Here is a 22,748-nt window from a genome sequence, read left to right as displayed (position 1 = left end):
CCGGCGGAAGCTTTGGCGCGCGATCGTTCGAAATGGAGATGGTCCCTCTCCACGCACGCACGCACGCACACACACAACGCACACACAGACCATCATGGCTCTTACAGGTGACCCAGCACCTGCAGCGCGTCTTTCCCCCGTCAACTGCTGTGTTTGTAAAGTGAGATGCTTTCCAGAGTGTGTGTGTGTGTGTGTGTGTGTGTGTGTGTGTGTGTGTGATCGGACCAGGGGGGTGGTGCTGCTGACGGCAGCAGAAAGGCACCCGGAGTTTGTGGGAGCAAACGAGCATTTTTCGAGGTACGCGTACGCCGTCAATGAAATGAGAACTATTTTCTGCGAAACGATAAGGAAAAAACAATCGAGTGAACGCGCCCCGAGATAACGTCCGCATGCGTTCATTCCTCAAGACACCTGACGGGACAATTAGGATAAGTGATGATAATGATAAAATGAGGGCGGCAGGCGAGATGGGACAGAGATGTGCCAGATGAAGGAGGTCAGGGACTCTTTGTGAGGCACCCTGCCATTGTATGTAATTGAAAATTAGAATATATATATAAACAGAGATTCAGTCAAGCACAGGCAACAGAGATGTATTAACGCACACGCACCTGTAGGCTATATTACATGTATAGCAATAATTGGTTTTAAGGGAGGCAAACTAATACCGACTCAGGCACATCATCAATATAATTATTTAGATGGCCCGGGTAAATGATTTTATTTGATAGGATATTTTCATGTGAAAAATAAAGATTCCTATGACACTCGCCTGCGTCACGTTGGCATGCCGACCGGGGGAAGCGAACAACCGACTCTGCGGCTTGTGGGCGTGTAGGGGTGTAACAATATACAGTTATTGATAATAATCGTGTCATTTAGAAATCATTCCCTGTATTTTCTGTGTGTGTCACGGTAATATCGATATTGGGAATAATTTTGGCAAGGATAAACATATAAGCAAATATAAGACATGAAAATATCATCAACACATAAGGGCAATAATGTTGATCTGCACTGGGATGTTCCTGCCAAAAACATATATTACTGTTCGGTAAATAGAAATATCGCTCTACTGTATATTGCTCTACTGTAATATTGCTCTCTTCTGCATGGCGCCTCCCATATTGTGACCTGTCAGATAAAACGAATCCTCATCAACTTGCGGTGGCAGCCACTGTCAGATGGTTCAGATAGAAATATGCACAAAAAGAAAGAAGAAAAGAAGAAGACGAAGAAGTGTGTGTGCATGAGTGTGTGTGTGTGTGTGAGAGAGAGCGAGTAAGAGAGGTACCGGGGTCTTGCAGAAGTTGTTAGTAATGACTACAGACTGTGGGCTTTTGACACCTCAGCTCATCGCTTGCTCATCCACATCATGGCTTCCACGGACAACGTTAATCATTGCACACACACACCCACACACACACGCGCGCACACACACACACACACACACACACACACTGTCAGCTGTATCGATTTTGGGGTGGCCGGTGGATGAACCTGTCACGGCCAACACAGATCGGACTGGAGGATAATGAAGTCTTCCTGCCCCGTCTGACAAGCCCCGGGAGGAATTGTGTGTGTGTGTGTGTGTGTGTGTGTGTGTGTGTGTGTGTGTGCGCGTGTGTGTGGGAGACAGCGTAAGAGAGAGAAAAACAGAGAAGGATGCTCCTGGGACAGCCCACGGGGGCTAACCATCGCCTGAATAAATTGGACGGAAAGAAGCCCCTTGAGTCGCAGACGTGATCCGTCATGAAGTCATCTAAACGAGCCGCCCGTAGAGGGAGACGTTAGGGTGCTAATAAAGAACACACACACACACACACACCGACATTTAAACACACCATTGATTGAACAGTAGGCGCAAGTGAAAATCTAACGTTATTTTCCTGGAAACATTTGAATGTGGCTGTAACAGGAGGCTTCCCTCCCTCTCCATCCTTTTCCCTCGCCCCCTCCATCTTTCCAGGAGTGCACGTTGTCTCCGTCTCTCTTTCACCCATTTCAGTGTTGTTCGGTAATTCAAGAGCCGTTCACACCAACGGCTCTTGAATTACCGAACAACACTGATATAGGAATAGGAATAGGAACCATAACCGTAATAAATTAAACGTAATGTGACGCGAGACAGAATAGAATAGGCACACACAAAAATATACCTGTCTCAATTTTCATCCGGAGCAACCTTAAAGTGTTTAACCTGTAAACGTGTGAGGTTGTAAATGCGTAACTGGAAGGAACTGTCTTAGGCCGAGTTCAGCACCCCGACAACTCAGCGCCAGCATGAAATCGGGGCTCACAAATCCCCACTTGATCGATGTGTGAACCACCAGCGACGCGGTCAAAGGGACTCTTCTTTCAGGTATCTAGCGGGCTGAATATCTGGACACGTCGGGGGAACCCATCTTCCGTAGTGTGAGCTTTGATGTGACAGGCAGTGACATCTGCGTCAACCTTGAATCCCGGGGGGTGGGGGGGGGGGGGGGGGGGAACTGTGGCACAACAACACAACAACGCTCTTCGCCCATATCCTCTGCCTTTTTCCGTGTGTGAAAAAAATATCATCGCGCGGACTACATGCGCGGTCATGTTGTGCGTTTTCACTGCAACAGATGTGTATGAGCCTATTTTTGTTATAGTTCCTCACAGTATTTTCCTAACAGTTCTTGTTATCGTGTGCCGTTTCGATTGGCTACTGGAGGAGAAAACCTTACGTTACTGTCGCTTTAAGAGCGCGCACCGGGTACGTTTTCCAGGTCGTCTGAAAGTGTGCGAAGGCTCGACTAGCGGTGTCCGTGTTTGTGTTTGTTATTTAATTTTCATTTTGTGACTTTATTGGAATAAAGTTTGTGTGATTTTAAACAAACCATGGACCTAAAGTGGATCATTACAACAGTCACTACCGGGGAACACGCGTGCATGCCAGGACCACCAGCTAACCGGCACTAAGCTCACAACAAGAGCGACCGCTCAGACTACTTCCTGTTTCTGACCTGTCAACATAAGAGTATCCCAGTTTCTTTTCGACGTCCATCGTAAAAGTGACAAACAATTCCTGTTTCTGCGCGTATCGCGTATTTTCCCTGTGACACTTCTCGCGAGTGTTTTTGCGATAAAGGTACTCAGGAGACTTTTCACCTAGTGAAGCATCGTGATGTGTGGGACCCCCCTCACGTGGTGTGAACAGCGACTGAAAGCCTGCGATTGCAAGATGGCCCGTCGTGTAGTATGAACGGTACAGCGATCCTATGACTTGAAAATGAAATTCGCGTAATGTGTCCAAGGCATTGAGGCAAAAGCTGGTCCGTCTTTATCTCATCTCGGGTCAGAGTCTTTTTCATTTTGCACGACGAAGGACTTGTGCAAAGGTCCGTTTGTGAACGGGCCAAGTGTTTTTTTCAGAGATGCAACAGAAAAGAGATGCTTACTGAGCTGCAGCACTAGGAAAACATTTATGTGAAGTAAAAACAAAATTGCACCCAACAATAAAAAAAATTAAAAAACCTGTCTTAACCATGTTGAATTCCGTAATTCACATTTTTGTGTCAAATCAAATTGTTCAGAACCGCACTGCATTGCATTATTGGTGCATTGCATTATATTGTATCAATAGTTGATATGTATCTGTGAACTAACGGGTCGTTGGCAGCGCGTCGAGGTGTGTATCCCCACACATCCCCATAGTGGAAATATCTGCTCCTGACCCCCGTCCCTCTGTGCAGAAAATGATTTCACATTCAGGAAACTACACTCTCGCTATTTTAATCCATCTTCCTTCAGTGTCGACTTGACACTTATGCCTCTTAAATTCCCTGCGGGCAGCCTCTCTATCCGTTTCTCTCTCTCCCTCTCCCCTTTTCGCTCACGGCGACACTTGTGTCTCCTCCTCAACAATCCCTCGATGTAGGACTGACATTATTGAAAGTGCAGAATATGAGCGGAGCCAGGTTGCATGATGTATTTATGGAACAATACATTTTGCGTAATATTGCAGAAACCCAAACTTCACAGAGGCTCTGCGAGTCGAACGCAGCACACACACACACACACACACACACACACACACACACATACACACACACACACACTAGTCAATCTCAGCATCAAACGACAGCGGCTTCTGGTGACATAATCGTCAGGAGGAAGAAATCTTTCCCTTCCACAGCAGTTCTATTTTTTTTTTTCGACTTAAAACCATCAAAGAGTCGCTCCTGCCCAGAGCCGAGGGCAGCGGGAGAAACCGATGCTGCTAGCATGGCACATTCGTAACACTGTAAACTGTCAGGGTGGCAGAAAGTGTGACCTTATACGTGCGTGTGCTGTATGTGTGAATGGGTTCTGTGTAAAGCGAGTGTGTGACAGAGTTAGAAACTGTCAAAATATCCATTAATCAAAGAACCCACAAGGTCTCAGCAATGTTTTTCTAACCCTGTCTCACACACACACACACACACACACACACTATCCTGTGTGAGGCACCTAACATATCACTTCCACAACAAATAATGTCTCATATTTTCAAGTCTTTCATAATAAAAGACCCACAAGCCATGAACGTAATCAATGCTGCCCATGAAGGGATGAGTCAAAAATAAAGCTGCACCAATGTTTCACTATTGTCACTAAAGTGTGTATTGTTTTGCAGACCTCACTCTGCAATTCCATTCAGCTCTACAGAGCGCTTTGGCATCTTTAAGCTAATTGTTTTGGTTTTACGGCCCCCAATTGTCACCCCTCTCACGAATCTAATATAAAGCAGGAGGTAACGGCTAAGGCACCCACAAAGTCAGTGACTTGCTAGAGGGACAACACTGGATTGATTAGCAGCTGAAGAGCCAAATGTTTCCCTCGGGAGTTGGTGGGGACCAAAATCAGAGCTAAAAGAGTTAAAAACACATGTTTTTGCAAGTGTGTGCTGGATGTGTTTACTGCTTGCAACATGTTTGCTATATCAACTTCCTATGTTAATAGCTTGTCCACAATTGTCCTCATGGATTGTTCCAATTCGCCCAAGTGGCCTAAAGTCAATACATTCTGCTGAGTCTGAGCCGTCTGCACAGTTGGCTGTAGGTTTCTCACTGGTGACCAGGGGTGTAGCACCAAATGCTGGGCCCTAAACATAAGCAGTCTCTGTGGGCCCCTTCACAATTTTTTGAAATACATAGTTCAGTCTCTCAACCAATGTATTCAGACACTTTTCAGAATTACAAGATTTTTTAATACCACAATTTAATAACTGTTTTACTACTATGGATCTAATGTAATAAGGTAATTCAATATTATGATTATTTATTTTATCATTATTATTTATTATTATACCACATTTTCTCAGTACTTTCCTGCAGTATATCACACTAACACCCACTCATAGATGCAATTACATTGATATAACCTGCTTGCAGATTACTAATTAAAATTTGATTTATTTATTTATCTAAAAAAAAAGTTGACATGTGGTTATGAATTGCTGATCTTCATAACTCCTGAGGTCAGCAGAAGTGACTTTATTTACTACAGGTCTGATGGTGCCGTCGGAAACTCAACAAAAAAAGAAAAAGGAACAGTCTCCTACAGTGCAAACCACCTTCACAACAATCCCACTATAAATTTACAACGTCTCCAGACAACCCAAAATCTGATCTCAAAAATATTTTACAGCTTACATTACAGCAGGGAAGAAAAACGATTTCAGACTTTTGTTCATGCAATTTAATACTTTTTATTGCTGGCTGAGACCCTGCACCAGGAGAGGAACTTTGTACCAAAAGGACGACTTAATTTGTTTAACTCCTGATTGCTGAAACCTTTTATTTTGTGGTTTTAGCTGAGTTTGGTTTTCTATTTTGTAATTCCCACCATATCTCCATGATCATACATCATACACTGATCATACAGTCGTAACAACATACAACAGCTATATGTCATGCACTTTGAAAAACAAAGTCCCAGAAAGTAACAAAATCGAAAATAGTCAAGTACACTCAGAATTGTTCTTTAGTATGTACTTGAGTAAGTTTATCCGACACTGGATAAAAACAATAAAAAATAAATTTTGAGAGGAAGCTGATGCATTCGTTCACTCACACACACACACACACACACACACACACACACACACACACACACAGTCATAGGCGGGACTTTGGGGACTCTCTTGCCCAGGGAGACTTTGACAGACGGATAGGTGGTGCCAATGATCGATTCACCGACCTTCCAATCAGCGGGCGACCCGCTGTATCTAGTGAGCCACAAACACCCCCCGGTGTGCAAAATGGCACTAAATATCAAGCTTTATGGTCGTATTAATATGACATGCTCTCACACACAGAGCACAGCAATAGGAATAGCAGCTTCCACTGCAGGCGGCAGAAAAGGGTTTGTCATTTTAAATGCAGCTCAAAGAAATGCTGATGCACCGCAGTCTTCAGCAGAGTCTGAAAAGTCCACCCAAGAAGTCGAATCCGGCTGCACTGAGAGGACGGGGGTGGGGGCACTGAGCGTAGTGATATCAGGCACAGCTTCAGTAACTAAGGAGTTCACACGAACCATCTGCAGCACCCTAAAAGACAACAATGTAGTCATTTCTCTCCTTGTGGACGTATTCTGCAAGTACAAAACATCACAGAGCTTCTTCCACCTGCCTCGGATCCCTGCCATCCGGCACAAGATGCACAACCACAATGCCACAAAAGCCGAGCTCTTGTGTGAGCAAATATTTCCGGCATATTGAACCAATTAAAATCAAACGCCGCAGGCTGAGTGTCTATAATCTAGATGTTACATCACAGGTCTGTCAGGACGGAGCAGATTCACTTCTCATGCTGATTCTGCACAGAGGGAGTCATTTCGCACAAAACTCTAATCCAATTCTTCCACCCCCTTTTCTCAGTGACTTGAAAGACAATCCATCTGTTCCTTCCTGGCCGCCGTTCAATCACACCACCTTCTGTTGCGCGGGCTGGAGGTGAGTTAAATGCTCCTACCGCTGCACTGACAGCTGGGGGAGTCGGGGAGCGGCGGTGGCATCTCGCTGCTATAAAGATCACCGCTGGAGTCCTAATTCGTCACCCCAGGCATCATCATGTGGCATTACAATATGCTAATGCAGCGACGCTGTGCCCTCGCCGTCACCTTATTCTCCCTCTTTCATCTCTCTCCCTATTGCCTCCACCTCGCCCCCTCTCATCTTCCACCCCCCGGGATGGCTGCGAGTTGTCCCCCCCCCCCCCCCCCCTTCTGCGATAGGTACCCTGCTGCCAATATGTGGCGGTCGAAGCCCATGCTGGGAATTAGGTGAGCATTGGATGTAGATGTCTGGCTGCAACTGACAAACTTGTAATAAGCCTGTGTCGAACAGTGTCACAGCCAGGTCTCATTTTAATAAGCACAGGCTCCCCCTGAACTGGAAGAATCACTGCCTCGCATTCCCCCAAGATGAGATAAAAATAGGAGGAAGCTCTGCGACAGCTTTCGCTCTGTGGTGGAAACGTGCGCAGTTGGGATTTCACAGAGGTGCGACGAGGATTACCTGGCAAACAAGCTGACGCCGACTAGACGCTGATTCAGAGTTGTTGATGTGCCACCTAAATGTGTTCAATGTAGAGTTCCAGAAGCTGCTGCGAATTGATGTTTTTCGCCGTCGTGTGAAACTAACAAGTGGACATTTTTGCTCGTGCCGTACTCTCCAACCTTACCCCATGCGACGGGTACGTGAGCCAGCCCCAGTCTCCTGTGATCGTCGTGGTGTCCAGAAGATTCACTGCACAGAAAGAACAGAATAAGAACAAGAGGTTAAGTGATGAACCGAAAAACGATTTTCTTGGTTTTCCCTAGTCTCCCCCATCCGTCCTGTCGTTAGTCACCATCCTGTGTGCACCTGCACTTGATAGTCTCTCACACACACACACACACACACACACACACACACACACACACACACACACATATATACACACACACACACACACACACACAACTGTCTGACAGGTGTGACTGATGAGGCGGGACTTTCGTCACTGCAACGCTGAGCCAGGTGTCACAAGTGTGTGATGTCACCTTGACCTGGTTCACCCCCGGTGGTCCGGGCCCAGAATAGGACAGGAAACTAAAGGATAACCGTTAAATGTGCAGGGTCAAATTCAATCTCAGCAGCAACTGACTTGAAGTCACTGTGAAACATTCAGTGAACTGTTGATATGAATATGAAGGGTATGACATCATCTCAGCCTGAACTCAAAATTCACCAAATTCACCTACAGTTTGCATTATTAGCGTAACCTTGCTTTATTAGACAGAGTTTAGAATTGAATTAAAACGTTTTATGGTAACCACAGCAACAACATGTAAATGTAAATGTTGTTCCAAACAGCCAATGTGGACAACATTGTTGCCTATCAACATGCATAAAGGCCATTCATTATCTGACTCAACTCCAATCTCCACAGGAAGTCAAGTTCTTAGCTGAAGTTGTGACACCTTTAATTCACACAGATGTGTCTTCTCTGCCCAGAGCTACTTGGCATCGGTATGCAACCACTCGCATCTTCCCATTAACTATGTGTGCAATCTTCGTCACATCTCAGATTCTGTTCACATCATGACGGTGTGAGTGACAGGATATTACAAGAAAGGGAAGAAATGGATTAAGAGCTTAGAGAACCATTAATTCTACCCACTGGCAGTGTCCACATCCTAACAGGTGTGTGTGTGTGTGTGTGTGAGTGTGTGTTTGTGCGTGTGCGTGTGCGTGTGCACATGCATCTGTGTTCAACACTTAAAATGAGCTCTGCCCCAGGGCTACTTGTCAGGCAGCCAAGTGATGTTCCTCACATTAGAATGAGTTTAACAAAACACTTCACACTTCTTAGCTTTCCTTCTCTCATCCTTCATCTTTCTATCTGACACTTGCTCCCTTCGTGTCTCTGCTGCATGTTAAAGCTGCACCATGCATTGTTTTTTTTCGTTTTTTTTCTCTCTTTTTTTTGCCTTGAAGCAGGAAGTGAACTGCAAGGCCTGCCCTCCTCCCTCTCAGCTGGCGGAGTTCATGTCCAGATACGTTTTATTAATACTGATGAGATTTCATATCAACAGAGCTGATCAAGCCTCCACGCTGTGGCAGGCAACTCAGCCAATATTGCAAAGTTCAAGAAATGTTGACATCAGATGCTCTGAACAGTTTGGTAGTTATTTATCAGACCACTGGCAGAAAAAAGGAAATCATGACAATTTCTTATTTTTCATTGTTGATTATATCCTGGCAGACAAAACATACAAGGACACAAACCACCCACACAAATTGACAAGTGAATTCTAGGATCTGCTGAATGAAAAGTGTGTCTGCACAGCCAAGCGACCCTCACAAGTGTTTTTACTTTACCAGACTTTTCAGTAAACCTTTATCGCACCTTTCGACCAGGACAACAATTACATTTATTAGTCTTCAGAAACACTTTCTGTAGAGTAGAAGAGCTCCAGACCAGTATGAGATAGTATTGCCTTGGAAAATTGTGGGTTGTTTGCGTACTTGTATATCTGACTAATTTGTTGTCACACGCAAATTAGAGTTGCCAAAATTAAATTTAAAAAGCTTGTTGCTGAATTGAGCTAATGTGTTATGCCTACTACATTGATTATATTTGTTTAGCATTGCTAATTAGCACTTACTACAAAGTACAGGTACCCGATGGGAACGCCATTTGTTTTGGACATAGACTACAGTATATACCTGCAACTCAAAATTCTGACCTGATGATGATGATGATGATGCTACAGAGCAATAATCCTACAATAACTACAGTTGTCGTATAGTGGTGGACCAACCACAGCAAAATGATGATTCAATGTTAATATGTGAAATACAAATGAACGCAGATTTCAGTGTTCAGAGTTTGCTGACTTTAACAAACTCTCAGCAAAGCTTTAAACAACTTCTTCCTGCAAAGAGATCTAATGAGCCACAGTAATTGAAAAATTTGATAAAAACAAAATTATATATAAAAACTTAAAATAAAAAAACTTCATTAAAACTATTCCACAACTATACCTTTGTTGGCAGATGTCCTCAACCAACTTCAATCACAAGAAATCTTGTAACGTGACATAACCTAAGTATATGTACTCTTTTTTTTACTTCCTAAAGAAATGTCCACACCAACAACTCTATACATGCTAATGCTATGTGTATATTTGAAGGTTTATGAAAAAAACTAACTTTCAAGCACTGTGCAGAGACTGACAAAATAGCTCAACTCGAAGACTCGCGGTTGACTGAGGGCTCTCTGACGGACTTGAGTCATCGACTTTCAGGGAGCAGCCCTAGTAAAAATGTCCTAATGGGGATGAAGTGCTCTTGTCTGCCGCAGCTCCACTCCAGGATTTAGGCAAATAAGCTCACCATGATTTTTTTTTTTTTTTTTGCCAAGCGGAGCCTTGTGATCTTCTAATTTCTCTGTGCAAGGACTGTTGCTGCCTCACACACACACGCTCACGTGTCGCAATTAACTGGTGTGTCGCTTCTCCTAATTCGGGCATCGGGCCGCTGAGGAGGGCAGTGGGTCAGAACACAGAGACAGATGGCAGTGCCACCTTCCTCTCATCCCTCCCCCCCATCGACCAGCCTTCTCTCCGCCTCTCCCTCCCTCAGGGCGCCAAAGTCCCGTCGTCTCGTATTGATGATGCAGTGGCCCCCCGCGCTACAGCCAAGGTCACAAATGGATGCCGCCAATTACACCCCTCCGAGTGCTCTTCATCAGCCCACCACAGTGACATAATGAAAGCAGTGTACTGGCGCGAGCGGATTTAATAATTCCTCAACACACCCGGGGAATTTTGCCCTGCTATCCTGTTATTATTAAAGCATGAACACAAAAAAAAGCGGGGCAAATACGTCCCCTCCCTGAATCTGACGACATGCGAGGTGGCGCGTTATCACCCCAGCAAACCATGCGCCGCGCCGCCAGCCGCTCCCAGCAGCATTAATTTAATCTCCTCTCAAATGAGAAATCCCTGTCTTTGAAGGTGGTGGGAGTCGTTTATCTAATTTGCTCTAGTTGAATTATGACTTGTATACAAGTGGTGGGGTTTTAATGCCCGGTGCTTCGCTGTAGTGTCACAGGAGCTGTGAATAAAACAGAGGACAGGCAGTTATTAGCACCTCACCCGCCACCTTTTCACACCTTCAACTCGTCTTACATGCAGGCAAAAAGAAAGGTGGACCAACTTCCCTGCTGTCAGTCCACCTTTATTTCAAGGCCTTTGTTTCGCAGCTGACCTACTCAGCCTCATCTTCAGGTTTTGTCATGACGGCGAGCGGAAGCAGTGCTTTGCAATGAAGTCTCAATGCAGATGGAGTGAAACGAGGCCTGCTTTCCAGGATTCCAACTGACCTTCAGGAGACCTTGATGAGATGCGGCGGCTCTAGCGTGAAAGGGGTGCAGCAGCAGCAGAGCTCCAACAATGACAACAACAACAGAATAAAGAAAGTCTGCGGCAGTGAAGAGGTTAAAAAGGACTTCATTTGGCGGTGGAGGGACCAAGCGCTTCTCCTCGAGGACGCCGGGGCTTGAAATTGAGTTTGTTCCTGCAGCGTTCTGTTCATAACAAAAGCACAGACCACGAACACCAGCTCTCCCCGTGTCCCGAGCACCGCCACCGCTTCCTCCGCCAATCTCTCGCCCGCCCCCTCCACCCTGCACTCCTCCACATCTTGGAGAGCGCCAAATGAAAAAGCTGTCCACCAACTTGAGGGGCTTGTTTTTGCTCGCTCAGAGACTCGCCACATATTTCCCAGGGCGCTGGTCAACTTCCCTCCGCCATTAACCCCCCCCCCCCCCTCGCCCCTGCGACTCAATCTGGCCCGGTAGGTGAGCAGGTGTGTGGACGCCTGCGGCCTGGCATCAACGTCTGGGGCACGTATCAAATCAGCCGATTCTTTTGAAAATGCAGTGGCGCCGTGGTCTGGGCTGGCTGGGAGAGAGAGAGAGAGAGAGAGAGAGAGAGAGAGAAAGAGAGAGAAAGCGAGAGAGTGTATTTATCTGAAGTCAACATCGAAGAATTATGGGCTGTCCTGGAGGAAGTGGAGTTTGTCTGCAGCACCGGCAGTGACTCCGCACAGCCGACAGCAACATTGCTTTTAAAAAAAAAAAAGAAACACGCCCACAGAAGGGGAGAGGTGCGAGGAAATGGCAGAGCGGAGCCGATGCACTAAACTTTGTTTCCCCCCGAAGAGACATGGCTATACGTTTGGAAGGAACAAAGTGCAGCCATTATTCTACACCAAGTGTCCAAACACACATTCACCAACACACACACATACTGTATAGTATATATACGTAGATACAAGCACGGCAATCACAGATGTGCATTGTACCGTTTTCTGGAAATGGATGTTTTGCTGACAAACGCATACCCTCATAAACATGCACAAATACACACACACACACGTAGCTGACATATATGTGTACACACACACGCACACACACACGCACACACACACGCGTGCACAGACACATTAATGGCATAGCTCTTGGGCCGGACAGGGACTATGACAGCGGTGTAATTATCTCATCAACACCTCCCGTCTCTAACAAGCTTCGTCCTCGCGTCTCTCTCCTCTCGCCGCCTGTGAAGCTCCTCATCAGCGCCTGCGACCAGAGGAGAAGATAAAAGCCTTTCGCAGGGATGAGAGGAGCTCCGCCAAAACACCAAACCCTCTCTCTGTCACACACTCTCACACACACATATGCAGGCAGAAACACAGAGACAGCCATCTTCTATCTTGCATGGTTTTGTTCTCCTCACTGCCTAATTACTCAAACAAATCCACATACTTCCCCTAAAAAGAAAATAGAAATAAGCAAACGCGTCTCCCGGCCTTTGCTCATTTAAAAGGTGGCAACAGGCCAATGCAAAATTACAGGAAATAATTGCCATCATCAGAGCAAATGTATTTTTCACGGTTCACAATGCTGACGTCCAGTGGCTCCTTTGATTCACGAAAATTGTTAATTTGGCGCCCGTGAGCAAACCGAGGAAGGGAGGAGCGCGGAGGTAGCGGATCATGCTATTGCAGCAACACAAGGACACTCAAGTGCACGAGCGCGGCGGGGGCCTCGAGAAAAGTCTCTCCGAGCACTCGAAACCATCAAGAAAGAATCACGCTTCCTCGGGGCGTGACTGCGCCGCGTATTTGATTTCTATTCCGCATAATAAGAATGTCGTTTGCTGGAAGGGGGTCATGTGATGTCTGTTGAGAAGAAAATGTATATATTCTGACTTTGTGCGGCTTATAAAAAATACATTCCCCCATGCAGAACCCAACTAACCTATAGAATTTTCGACCAGCCGCCAACCGCACGCCCACAAATTCAACTGTTTCTTCTTAAATCATGAATACAGTTAGTCCCATCTCCACTGATGATGCCTTTTGAATGTTGTAGCAATCCACACATACACTGTAGGTACTGATTAGTCCTGTATGTTTATTAGACACACGCAGGTACTGTACGTTTCAGGAATAAGACATACATTTGAAAATTCCGCTCTTTTTAATTTGCCACCCCAGTCAACGCCTGTATCTCTACTGTATATACAGTAAATGTGATGTGCCATAGCGGCAACACCGAGCAAAGTGGCCTTCTCTCTGTTTAACAAGATGTAAGCAGTGCGCAACTGAAAAACTGACTCTGAGGTGATTTTTGTTGCGAAGTTTACTCGGCCAGTAATCCCTCTCATTTCACAGGCTAGTGAACAAAGTAGTGAGTGTGAGACGGGCTGTAAATAAACCACACGCGGGAGCAAAACTCAAAAGCTGGTGTCACACCCGATACATATCATATTGGTGTTTCCTGCGACTGCTTTCACCCACAGCCACACAGTGTCACTACACGGTGTGCCAGCTTCTTGATATGAATCAGGAAATAGTTATAGTACTTCATACCCCCCCCCAACATTTTGAAATGTTTATTTACTGCTAAGAAATGTTAAATAATACAGAGGGGGTGGGGAGGTGGGGTGAAGGACAGCAAGTTGGAAAAAATGTCTAGGGGAAAAAGGAGTATTTAAAAACTATGATAGAAAAAATGGAATTACGGTCCAACTCTCCAAACCTCAAATCCAAAACTCCAAACTAAACTACAACAATACATAAATGAATTCCTGAAATTCAGTTGTGGCTTTAGGTGTTGGTGTGCCACCCTGAGATTTTCAGTCGCCTCACCTGGCCTCCCCTGTGAAAAATTTCAAGGGGCGCCCTTGGAAAGGTCACTAGTGTATCACAGACACACAAACAGCCAAACACATTCACACCCACAGCTCAGAAGACCTGCTTGTCTTTCTACTGTCACGGAAAACCAGCAGCGCGATCACAAAATTCAGAACGACAATATTCGTTATGTCCGTGCCACCGAGACAAGGGTGTGGGGACTTTAGTCGTCATGGTTACAGTAAACCCGTGGTTACCAACCGACAGTTGTCTCCCATGTTTTGCTCACCCACCCATCCACACGCCTAAACAGGAGGTACGCCACAAATCCTTTTTCCGCCTCAGAGCATCGTGGGCCTTTAGTTGCTTTACCAATGCAAGGTTGGTGAGCTTCTAAGGGTTAGGGTGACATTAGCACGATTACTTTACAGAATATGAGCAAATCCATTCAAATACACAAAGTTGACTGACTTACCACGTCCACCACTGACCTCTAACTGCCACGTACATAACAACCGCTAGAGGTCTGGGGTCAATGAAGCCACCACATGGGTCGAAATACATGTGGTCGTTTTCTTGGCAGAGGAGTGTTGTATGGTAACATCTTTTCATCTAAGCTCTGACATCTTTTTTCTTCTTTCTTTCTCCGTGTATCCTCTAAGTATTTGTTGCAGCAGTGGCCTATTTTCCCCACAGGGATCATTAAAGCTTCATTTCATTACCTCAACACCTACACTCACCTTCTTCCCTCCTCCTCCACCTCCTCTCATCTTTCTCCAAACTCTCCCTGAAGTTTTCCCTCCCCAGAGGCCCCTTCTTTTCTCTCCGCGCCTCCATTGTGGTGTGAGCATTTTGTCCTTGGTGCAGAGAAAGCAGCGCAGACGGATGGGGGGAGAAGACTGCTCAGAGACTTATTATGACACTGTGACGCAGCCCAAAACCCCCTTCCAAAAAAACAACAAACACAAAAAAATACGTTGTTTTTCCACTTTTCATCTTCTCTTTCTGAACTGGGCTCTGTTTGCATGGTGAGTGCAGAGAATGAGATTTCGGAGTTTCTAAGTGGTAAACAGAGCCAACAGCTGTGGGCAACAGTGACCAGCCAGCAGCACATACACACAAAGTTTTTCTGAGGGAAAACTTTAGGTTCGATGATTTTCCCCCCTTTTGTTAAAGTTGTGACATCACAGCGATGATATGATACACAACCAAAGGGCGACAGCAATAAATTTCTTACAGCCGATTCAAAAATGCCGATATGAAAACTTAAAAATCCCCTCCAGTCACGTTTTAAAGTGTATAAAAATAATGTGCTATGCCTGATATTTTGTCAAACGTTGTTTACCCAAAAGAAAGTTAAAAAAAAAGAAAACAACTCTGAAATGGGGCTGGAAACCATCCACTCTCTCTCCCTCATTGTAGAATTATTAGAATATGAATATTCATGATATGCAAATAACACAGGCCCTGCCCACCAGAGCTGCTCGCGCTAGATTGACCGGTGTAAGAATGTGCGCGACAAGATGGCTAGCGGCCACATCGGCGAGATTCAGCCGTAAAACTTTCACGAATTGTTAATGCTAATGCTAACTGTCTGCTGAACCACCTGCCCTCCTCTCGTGGATGCTAAATGCTAATGCTAACGCTAACTGTCTGCTGAACCACCTGCCCTCCTCTCGTGGATGCTAACTGCTAATGCTAACGCTAACTGTCTGCTGACACACCTGCCCTCCTCTCGTGGATGCTAACTGCTAATGCTAACGCTAACTGTCTGCTGACGCACCTGCCATCCTCTCATGATGCGCTGCCTCTGCTGTACTGGAGGTTTCCTGGTTTCTTTGCCTCACATTTGCATCTTCGACAGCGATCGTTCTTTCTGTTTTTTTCTACTCCAGGAGAGGAATGTGAAAACACCTCTATAGTGACAAAATGTGCTCAGATACAAGATCCCTAAAGTCAATGTCAGACAATTTAGAGGACAGAAACAGAGGAAAAAACACTTTTGACTTTGACAAAAAAAAAGAGACCGGCATACTAGTTTACCTAGTTCTGTCTAAATTTGACTTCACACACCAACATCCCTGGAGCTTAATTAACACGTTAGCAAATAATCCGCTGTAAAACAGTGAATTGAAATGTTTCTCACCAGCGTTATACAGGTGTCAACTTCCTCTTGTCATTAAAATGTAAAGTTGTTACAGACTGAACCATAGTTCCTGAATTTGTTATTAAAAAAAAGCTTTAAAAAGTTCTAAAGTGAGCACTTGAAGCTGTTTTCCCCTATTTGATAAATGTGTGTGTACTCTATTGATTCTTGCACTTTTGGCTAATATGTTCATGGTTGAATGCACTTATTGTAAGTCGCTTTGGACAAAAGCGTCTGCAAAATAAATTAGGAGACATTTGCCCCTTGAACTGCTCACGTGAATTCTTTCTAAGTCATTTTGAAGATGAGAAAAATTGAAATGATCAAAATCATGTTGTAGAAAAGCTCAAACATGAATGCAAATTTGCATTGTTTGGCTTGTTCTTCCATCCTTCCTTTAATTATCACCTGAGCGTTAGTTTGTGTCCCAGCAGAAGGGCCAATCTTTACATTTAGTTACAGGTGACATTGGGCCTCATGCTAGAACATTTTCATATACTTCAATTCAGTTCTTACAATGAGTTTGTTCGAACAGGCCACCTCGAATTCATCAAACGCTTCTATCTTCAGAAAAGATTGTAAATTACCTGCGTGAACTGTCATGATGAATGTCACCTGTGCCTATTTGACCCATGCCCCCAAAAACACCATATAAGGCTTCACTTCCTGTCCCATGTCAGGAAAAGTTAATTCATGAAAACGACATTAAAGAGTAAAAAGAAGTTTATACGACATCAAAGTCCTGTTTTCACAGACCCAAAGATGAACGTGTAAGTGACGGACTAAAGCAGAGCTGTTAATCACAGAAATAGAGATGAAAAGCATCGATATGAAAATGACTTTTAGAAAAATCACTCGCCGCAGCCAGGCGTTTGATGAAGGTGAAGTCCATGTCATTGATATGTTTGAAAAAATACATATAACGGACGATGTTGCACAGGCATCTTTTCTGCTGAAGTTGGATTAGTACACAATCCTTTTATTACAATATTATACAATATGGATCATATTAAAAGTATTTGATGTGTGTTCTCTGTCCCGTAGAGATGATCACCAGCAGCTGTGTTAAGACTCATCTAGGCCTGTCACTATAATTACGTCATCGACTTATCGACGATACATATATATTGACTCAATGTTTATTGACCTCAATAATAGCCATTGTATCTACATGCTTGTCTGTTCTCGTCATAATTAAATTGCCTTATTGGTCTATAAAATGTCAGAAAATATGGATTTCTTAGTATTTTTATGATGGCTCCATGTCTTCAAATTGATTGTTTTGAGGCCTGAACCCAAGTCTAGACTTTTGCTAAGATTTCTCTCAGCAGTAGCACAAATCGTGTAGGAATTTCACAAAACGACCAAGCTCACGTGATTCAGTATCAAAAAATGTTCTGAAATGACGATAATATTGTTTATCGCAATCATTTCTGGAACAATATATCGCACAACAAAAAGTAGTTATCGTGACCAGGCCTAGTCTCATCCACCTGCCTTCACAACACCAACTCTGCGCTTTACCACGGCATGAGTGCGCAAATAACACTTTTTGTACTAGCTACCTTAACTCAATTATCTGAAAATAATTTGCATGGCGACAATTTACAACTGACATGCATCAAGCCAACAACTCCGTGCGTAACAAGCATACCAACTGCCAAAGATGTGCGCTCCCCTGGCCATTGCACAATAAAGCTGGTATATGAATACACGTAGAATTATACTACAAATTAGAATTGCAAAAATTGAACAGAATAATGTCAACGTCATGAGGTGAGGTTTATATTTTTTTTATATAAAATGTAATCATTCGACTTAATTTGTATTATTGATGCAAAGGTATGAAAAAACGATCCACAAGTGGAAAAACTTGGGTTTGATTATCAGCAGACTAATTTGCGTGACTCCTACCACAGGTCTGGACCACTTGTAAATTCTCTTCGTATTTGAAAGAAAAACTCAACATATGAGAATATGCTGTATTAGTACTTGTTCCTTAATGGTCTGAGTACTTCTACCATCACTGGCTTTCACAAGCAGCCATACCAAAAATGGGACATATACCCAAACCAGTGAGGAAATGACTTGTTTACAGATGGTCAATATGAACACAAATATCTTTTTACACGCAATCAGCTACAAAACACATCCAGTGACAAAAGACCGCACTGCGATCGACCGTGGCAGAGATTGAAAACGAACATTTAAAAAAACACGCTGCACCCTTCGAGCCCGTTTTGCCCCCGATTAATTGCTCGCGACCGTACATGTCTTGGTAATATCATAAATTATAATGTTTACAGGACATGTGGACATGTAGGCCGGTGCCTCTCTTTTGCCCCCCGCCCCCCCCCGTTTTTAAGGTTTCGGCACACAGGATGGCACAGATTATGCACGTTTCAGTCTTTTCAGCGTTGTTCTTCTATGGTATGGTAAACACAAACTTCTCTGCCGCGGAGGAGCTTTCCACAGGACCTGACGGGCACTTCGCACGCACAGTGTGAGCAGTCAAGCGGTGGCTGACGGACGGAATTGTACAGTGTGAGCTCATAAATCGTGCGCTTTGGCTTCACAACGCAGGCGATTTACTCGGACAGCGTGAGTTGGAATTAACACCGGGATTTCCAAAAGCAACCAGCTTTAGTTTCCGGTTGCTGTGGGATGGTCCTCGAAGAAAGAGAAGAAGAAAAAAAAGTTCAACACATCTGACCAATTCAAGTCTTTGACATTTAACATGAAAATGTAAAAGCACAGACAGACGGACCCCACAGGCCGACACAGGGGACCGTGCAGCACAGCCGGGCCCCTGGGGGACGCCAGCAAACAGAGAATGAAGACTGGATCTGTGAGGTATACTAAACTGCTTCCATCATTGTCCCCAGAGTAATAGGACCCTGTCGCATGCTTGATACATTTTTGATGAAATCATTACCTGTCTCATGCATTTTTGATTTGTTGATTTTGGCCAGATCAGTGTTACGGCAGACAACAGGCACAGCGGAGAATCCTAATATGAAAGTGATGTATCAATGTCAAACAGACATGGGAAGAGTTTCATATCACCATCGTATCCTTGCACATGATCTGATTAGGAATATGGAATGCATATATTTCTGGCGTACGTTTGTTCTGTGTTTTTATTTTTCATTTGTGGATACGCATGTGCAATTTATCGCCTGATCTGCTGCCACGACGACCAAATCTTTTCCAATCAGGGATTTACACCTAAAGTGTTCCCGGGGCCGTGAGTGTCTGAACAGAGTACGCGGGAATCCAAAAATGGGGCAATCCATTGCGCACATGGTTGGATCTGCTGCGTCCGTAACCTACAAGCCTTTTTACACCGGAGACACAGCCGCACACATCCTCATCAGTGCCAGAGCCTCCAAAAACTCGTTTCCTTTGGTATCAGCGCAAAAGGCACTAGAGGCAGCACTTTTCCTGCAAAGAAATACAAAGAAATAATAAAAAAATAAATAAATAAACACTTTCCAGCTTACACCTTTTCCAAAAAATCAAGATTAGGTCAGAGAGAGAGAGAGAGAGAGGGCAGTGGAGCGCCTGCTCCTCGGTGACCAGGTGATTTGGTTTCATGCTGGCCAGCGCCCCCCACCCCCCCCCCCCCCCGAGCACGGCCCCCGCGAATATTCGAAATTAGCAGGTGCTCCCGAGCTGGGGCACGGGACCCGGCTTCGCACATCCCTGCAAGGCATCGCGTTTTGCCGCATGATGGAGGGTGGAAGATGCTCGGGGGCCAGCAGGGGCTCATCCTTTTCCCAGGGGGAGAGGAGCGAATAGCCAGGCTGTACTGCTGCCTGGCATCCCCGGGGAAAACATCCAGAGGGGGGGTATATAGACGAGGGGGAGGGGAAGCACGCGGAGCTATTTATGGAGCAGGTAAAGTGGCAAGGGGAGGGAAAGGAAGGGAGGGGGATTGAAAGCGTGAGAGACGGTACGAGTCTGAAAGCAGACGATTGGATCCGCAGAGGGGCGTGGGTGGACGTCGTCGGCCTGCTGGTTTGCGAAAAAAGTTAAAACAAACTTACACACGCCTTCCTCAACCTTTTGATTTACGGTAGAGAGTTCACACAGAGGTCAGCCGCGCTGAACTGCAAGAGAGAGAGAGAATAGTTGAGTCGAGATGACAGCGATATTTTATCAATGCAGGCCCGACCTGCAGCCCACCAAGAGATTTCTTTTGTGTGTGTGTGTGTGTGTGTGTGTGATGTTTCAGTTCTCACTCTGCCATCCTCTTTAATAAATAAAATGACTTTTATTCTTTATTTATTTCCCCACTCCGCCCGCGGGGGGGGGGGGGGGGGCTGCTACCGCACCGTCAGCTCCTCTCAGGCCTCGCGCAGCCTTGTACGTTTCTATTTCACACTGATGCCCTTTAATCATTGGCGTCGTCTCCGCGAGCTGACATTTTTACGTGGAGAGCTCTTATCGTCGCGGGCTTATGGTTAATGATGAATGGTGATAATTACTGTCAGTCAGTGCGTCCGACGCGCCGTGGTCACATCACTGCCTCTGCCCGGGAGGGTGCGTATCCTTTCCTATATAATAGCTATGATGTATAATAAAGTGGCCCCCGTACTGTACTGCGCCATACGCGGCCATGACTCCGTTCTACGGAAAAAACCAGAAGCACATTAATGAAGTGTGCTGCACTAGTTAGGTCAGTTAAAGCAGTGGTTCCCAAACTCCGGGCAGTGGACTGGTACTCGGCCCATGAAATATTAGTTACTAGGATACAAGAAGGAACCTGAATACAATTCAACCACCATATATACTATTACTATTACACCAGCAGTCTTGATGCACACCTTTAAAGTGTTCACATCTGTGTGTGTGTATGTGTGTGTGTGTGTGTGTGTGTGTGTGTGTGTCGTGCTGCCACCAGCTGTGACACGACGCACCGCTTGTCTCGGCGTTATTAGCGACGACTAAAATTGCCTGATGACGGTAACACCAGCCGGAGACAGTGAGGCGCGAGACTCAGTGCCAAAGCGTGAATTCCAACGCTCAGCTTGGCGAAAAACCAGGGCCCCTCCCTAAGAGCAGAACACGCGCTGTGCGCAGGGCCTCACGTTGCGCTGGGGACCTCACGTTGTGCGGCGCAACTACGCGCGCCACAGTGCCACGGGCACGGAGCAATCCGCGAGGCCCCCCCCCCCCCCCCCCCCGCCATCAGACGCGGGGGCCCTCACGAGCCAAGTCAAGTGAGTTTGGGAGGAGGGAAAGGAGGTCCGTCATCCACCGCACCGCAAGCTTTGCTGCAATGATTGACAACCAACAACCGGCCAATCACTGCTCAGAGCCGGTCACCAGTGCGGCTGCAGAGATGGCGACGGGAAGGCAACAAGAATCGGGCCCAAGCAAGAGAAGGAAAACAGAAATGTGAAACTTTGGCACTTTATTTTGTTGTTATTGTTAATTTATTTCAGATTTTGTTTGTTCTTATTAATACAGATTGTTTTGCATTTTGTTATGCACTGATTTCGTACCTAATGTACACGTGGCAGGTGGGAGGGTACGGGGGTCGTGTCAGTGGTGTGTGTACACCGGCGGGGGGGGGGGGGGCTTTCCCTTCTCCCGTCGTCACCACCAACAGGAGACGAGCCTCTCGAGCTCTGTTGTCGAATCTAGTTCAAGTGTGAGGAGATGAATGGATTTGGTGCATTTAAAAGGTTCCGGGTGCGAACAGAAGACAAGACGATGAGAGAACAGAAAGAGGAGGAGAGGAGCTTTTTTGGACTCCCTGCTTCGGCTCCGTTTGTGTCTAAGCCGCCGCCGAAACGTTTTCCATCAAACATCGCTGGCACAGACGTCTGTAAGATCTTCGTCTGCCGGTCCTCTTCCTCCCTCTGAGCTCAACTCCTACAGTTTGGATGTTGATTTCACCCCATAACAGTTGTTGTTTTTTTCAGCTGTAAATAATTTCCAACCGTGTTTAAATTTGCTAAGTTTAAGTGACCTCGCACACTGATTGGTCATTCACGCGCCGATGAAACCGAGCGGGGTGGCGCTTAAAAGAGAACGGACGGAGGAACAATTAAACACTTTGGGGTTTGTTTTTTTTTACAATGTGCAGTAAATAAAATAAAAAGGCTCGCAGCTGGCACAGTCTGCAGTCTGGGAGCTGCCGCTGCAAATGCTAAATTACGGCCAACTTTTACTTTAACCTCTGCGAGGAAAAAGACATAATATCACTAAAGGATCTAGAAATACACCTCAGGTCTCGGCCTGCGCTCCGAATGTGTCTTTAGGTAATGATGAATTTGCTTTAAAAATGGTGAGCGTACACTGTAAAAAAAAAAATAGTCAGGAGGCCAGGACGGGCAAAGGTTGTTGGTTTTTTTGTTTTTTTGGGGGGCTTCATTTAGCACTCAGCAGTCC

The 22,748-nt window shown here is 45.4% G+C and overlaps 1 protein-coding gene across 1 annotated transcript in view; it reads right to left on the bottom strand.

The window, feature by feature from the left end:
• Positions 1-22,748, bottom strand: part of epha8 (eph receptor A8) — a 103,371-nt gene that overhangs the window by 69,834 nt on the left and 10,789 nt on the right. The window contains exon 2 of the mRNA XM_035632673.2: positions 7,695-7,759. Coding sequence (XP_035488566.1) covers positions 7,695-7,759 — 65 coding nt within the window. The remainder of the gene's footprint in view (positions 1-7,694; positions 7,760-22,748) is intronic.

The sequence above is a fragment of the Scophthalmus maximus genome, chromosome 6 (genome assembly GCF_022379125.1).
Source record: "Scophthalmus maximus strain ysfricsl-2021 chromosome 6, ASM2237912v1, whole genome shotgun sequence".
Taxonomy (NCBI): Eukaryota; Metazoa; Chordata; class Actinopteri; order Pleuronectiformes; family Scophthalmidae; genus Scophthalmus; species Scophthalmus maximus.
The sequence above is the reverse complement of the archived record's forward strand: the minus strand, read 5'-3'. Positions and strand labels throughout refer to the sequence as shown.